This window comes from Helianthus annuus, chromosome 17, assembly GCF_002127325.2.
Source record: "Helianthus annuus cultivar XRQ/B chromosome 17, HanXRQr2.0-SUNRISE, whole genome shotgun sequence".
NCBI lineage: Eukaryota > Viridiplantae > Streptophyta > Magnoliopsida > Asterales > Asteraceae > Helianthus > Helianthus annuus.
Genome location: NC_035449.2, coordinates 166,773,500 through 166,778,322, shown reverse-complemented (window position 1 = coordinate 166,778,322; position 4,823 = coordinate 166,773,500). Strand labels below are relative to the sequence as shown.

General features: G+C 32.4%; 1 protein-coding gene across 1 annotated transcript; it reads right to left on the bottom strand.

Annotated features, from left to right (window-relative positions):
* Nucleotides 1–554: 554 nt before the first annotated feature.
* LOC110932574 (zinc finger MYM-type protein 1-like) lies at nucleotides 555–3,077 on the bottom strand. The gene has a single exon (XM_022175901.1). It carries the CDS (start codon nucleotides 3,075–3,077, stop codon nucleotides 555–557), a length of 2,523 nt encoding a protein of 840 aa, XP_022031593.1.
* Nucleotides 3,078–4,823: the final 1,746 nt, after the last annotated feature.

Below are 4,823 nucleotides of genomic sequence, written 5' to 3'. Positions count from 1 at the left end.
TTTGCAGCAATTTCCAAGGTATATGCATGGCATTTTGAAACTCAAATCTGCCATGAAAGGAACAACTAGTGTATGCATGGCATTTTTATAAGAGTTTATGGAAACTAACATTACAAATATGTGGACCAGGCTGGAAATATGCTTTGAAATATCTGTTAACAGAAAAAACATACCCACTGCGGAGCGCGGGCGTTATCTACTAGTCTATATCAATTTATATACTACAATTAGATACTACGTATAATACTAAATAGAGTATTACATATATTAACAATTACATATGTGTTCTATCTTATTACGTTTATGTATTAAGAACTATTACATATACAGGGCCGTCTCCGAAAATCACAAAAAATTTTTTGGCCCTGTTCGAGATTAAAAATTTGGGCCCTATTCGCAAATCTTCATATATCATAAATTCATCAATCATTCAATCATATATATATATATATAAATACTAAAAATTCATAATACCACGATAATTGTTATGAAATAGATAAAACAAATTAACAAAAATAGTGTAGCAAAAATGATCAAAGTATCGAACTTACTTGCTAAGCAAACAGTGTGGTTCTCCTAGCGTTTTTTGAAGCAAAGCTCTCGATCAACTCCTTGTAATCCATAGTATCTAATATTTCACTTTCAATAGATATTGTTGCCAACCCGTTTAGCCTTTCTTGTGACATTGTGGAACGTAAATAGGTCTTCAACAACTTCAACTTTGAGAAACTTCTTTCTGCCGATGCCACGGTTACCGGAATTGTCAACAACACTTTATATGCATTTATAGCATAAGGATAAGTAGTACTGCGTTGGAAGATATAGTCTAAAACGTCAAAAGGGTTGTCAATGTGTCTCGGTAAAAATGTAGTAATCAACTTCAACTCCGTACACAATTCTTTAGCATCAATATCTGATTCTCCTTCATACTTCAATGCATCTTCAAGGCGATAACAACACTCCTTAATCTTGGCTTCATCAAGAGTCTTCAACTTTTTAGGAAACAAAAACCCAAATATTTTTTCGAATTTTTGGTATTGTTCAAATCTTGTTTCAAGTGAAAAAATAGCTTGATCAACAATACTTAAAAAATAATTTACTCTAAAATCCTCCTCGGGTGAAAATGTTACTTCTTCTACACTTGACGATTCATCAAATTGTTTTTTCCTATATATCACACGTTTTTGACGAAATTCCGCACTTACACCTATTTCATTTGCAATTTCTCTAGCTTCATCAAGTGCCTTAGAAAACCCCACTTCTCTATAATTCTTAAAAAAATTAATTAATTTGTCCACTTCATCAATAGCAACATCAAGGACAACATCTTTTGCTTGCAACCGTTTGCTCACCACATTCACCTTTGATAATAATTCAAACCAAATGACAATTTGTGCCAAAAATTCAAAATCACCAAGTTCATACTCTTCTAATGATTTAGCTTCACTTATGATTTTAGCATCTCTATCCGTCTCCCTAACTTCTCGCAAAGCTTTTCTTACATCTCCAAGTTGAGTTCTTATAGGCTTAATACTATCTATACGACTTTCCCAACGAGTTGTAGACAATGATTTAAGAGTTAATCCTTTAACATTGTCTTTCAAAATTTGCCACCTATTTATAGAATGGGCAAAGATAGTATATAACCGTTGTATTGTTCCAAAAAATTCCTTAGACTTAGTAATTGTGTTAGCCATGTCACACAATGCTAGATTTAGACTATGACAACCACAAGCACTATAGAAAGCTCTAGGATTTTTTTCTAAAAATCTAGTTTGAACTCCTTTGTTTTTTCCTCTCATGTTTGCCCCATTATCGTAGCCTTGACCACGCATATCACCTATATCAAGATCTAGCGACTCTAATTCCTTACATGTTACTTCAAAAAGTCCTAAACCTGTGGTATCATCAACAACCAAAAAACCTAAAAAGGATTCCTCAATGGTCACGGAACTAGAGTTAAAATTCACATACCTTACAATTATGGACATTTGCTCTTGGTGACTTGTATCAGGCGTGCAATCGAGGATGATGGAGTAATACTTTGCTTGCTTAACCTTCTTGATGATTTCGGTTCTAACTTTATCCCCTAATAATTGTATCAACTCGTTTTGAATATTGTGGCCAAGAAAGTGTACATGGCACTTTTCATTCAAAACTCGGCGCACATGTTCTTTCATAATCGGGTCAAACTCTTCCAACATCTCAACCAAACCCAAAAAGTTTCCATTGCCTTTTTGATACAACTTCTCAGTTGACCCACGAAACGCTAAGCCATATTTTGCAAGAAACTTCACAAGTGCAACAATCCTTAAGATGACTTGTTTCCAATAATCTTTTTCTTTTCTAAATTGCTCATATGTCGATTTGTCAATTGTTTCATTGCATTTCAACCTTTGGCGCAATTCAAACCATTCATTCATATTCTTGAAATGTTCTAAACCAACTTCATGTTGTTTAAGTCTACCACTGGCATGTATCCAATCGTTATAACCTTCATCATCCAACCCACCTTTCGGATGCCCCGTTCTAAAAAGTTTACAACAAAAACAATAGAGTTTGTCAAGTTTTTTCGAATACACTAGCCATTCTCTATCGCACGTCTCCCTATTTGATAGAATTCTTGTGTACATGGTATTAGAAAAATGTCTTCCAAATTTATCCACGGGTCCCTTAACAACATCCCTATCTCTTTTTGGACCTTTAATAACCAACTCTTTAATCATGTCATTACTAAGCCCACCCCAATTTCTAGGATCAAAAATATCAATATCCGGAACGGGATTAACCAACTCTTCATCTACGGTAGCATTAACATTATCTGCACCTGCGTTCACGTTGTCTACATCTACGTTCATATTGTCTTCACCCACATTAGCTTCTTCGTCTTCTTTCACATTTTCTTCACCCACATTATCATCACCCAAGTTAGAACTAGAACTTTGAGTTTCTTTTGAAAAAAACTTGTGTATTCGGTTTTGTTTTACTTCGTCTGCCTTTCTTTTCTCTTCCTCTAGCTTCTTCCTCTTACGTTTTTGATGGCCCGATAGGTGTTTGTATTTAGGAACGGGAGGCATAATTTCTACATATTAACGAATAAAATCCATTCAATCACATATTAATGAATATTAATGAATATAAGAATATAAGAATAAAATCCATTCAATCATAATTTCTACATATTAATGAATATAAGAATATTGATAACAACAGTAGGTTATCCCATTAACGATTATTAAAGGTCAACAAACAATAGTAAGAACAGTAACATTATAAATCGGTTCAACCCATTTAAACAATGAATATAAGAATATTGATAACAACAGTAAGAATATTCAATCATAATTCTTTCAACGGTTCAACCCATTTAAACAGTGAGCCAAAGAACAGTAACATTATAAATCGTAAACAAACAATTAGCGACTCGTTTGACAACAGTATTATGATTAAAATCAATCAACAAACAATATTACGGTTAAACTTCGAACCTGCGGATATCTACGGATGTTGAACAGTTGATGAATCGATGATTCCTGTGATCCCGAATCAGTACGTGATTTACTGATTTTCTCTGAATTCTGATCGACTCCTTCCTGTACGCTCGCGACTGTTGAATTTCCTGTACGCAACTGTTGAATTCCAAGTTAACAGATTGGGTTTCAATCAAATGGGGCCTGTTAAAAAATTGGGCTGTTAAAAAATTGGGCTACATATAAAGAAGATATAAAAATTTTGGGCCCTTTACTTGTTTGGGCCCTGTTCCAAAGATCACCCTGAACATGCTTATCACCGGCCCTGTACATATATATTAAAGGCTTCCACTATTTCCACATCCCTATGGTTTCAAAGAAAATCTTCTTAAACTATTAATTGTAGGCAATAATAAAGTTGTTATCTAGACTTATATTCACACAGTTAGTTTTAGTTATGAAGATGAACCCTTTTTAATTCCAAAATCCATCTTAATTTTTTTTCTTTACAGAATAGAATTAACATGCAAATATTAGTCCATCTTAATCAACTAAATGTTAATATAAAAAAGAAAAAAAATTATTTTTAATGTTATATTTTTATGTAATTGATTTTATTAGAATAAAAAATATGTAATTAGTCATTTAATAAATTCATTAAGGGTAAAATAGTTATTTCATAAGAGTATTTTTAATGAAATGGATAAATATGTAGTATATGGGGTTTAGGAAGGTGAAATATGTAATTAAATTTAGCGATTGAGGAAATATGTAATAAGTCTTTTTAGGAGGAGGGGAAAATTTGTAAAAATCCCTTTTAATTTTATCATGATGTATCACATGATATCATCATATTCTTAATTTGTATTATCTTGTATAAACTATAATATAATTATTTTAATCAAGCATCTACAAATAAACTAATGTCAACAAACAGATCATGTTTTTTATCTTTGTTTTCCACTCTTTTATACATTATGTATACATTCCATTAAAAAACATATATTTTCCTATTTGTTGAAATCTATTTGTCATACTTAGTCTTTGAGCATCTTATTTGGGATCAACATACTGCTATGTGATTTTGTCTTGATTGAAATGTATTTAGTCCTTATTTTTGGTAAATATGCACACCATGTAGGTATAGACTTGTGCATGATGATTATTATTATTGCTGGTGCATATGTCTGTCGACTTCGTCTTGTATCGAGTCTTGTATTAGAACAGATAAATCAGGGCATGATATTCGAGAAAATGTGAAAAGTATAGGATTTGGGCATTTCGCACGAAATGGTAATATGGCTATTTCGCACGAAATGAAACATCCATTTCTTACTTATTACGAAATGAACT

Coding starts and splice junctions, on each gene's coding strand:
- LOC110932574 (XM_022175901.1), bottom strand. CDS start 3,077: ATGCCTCCCGTTCCTAAATACAAACACCTATCGGGCCATCAAAAACGT.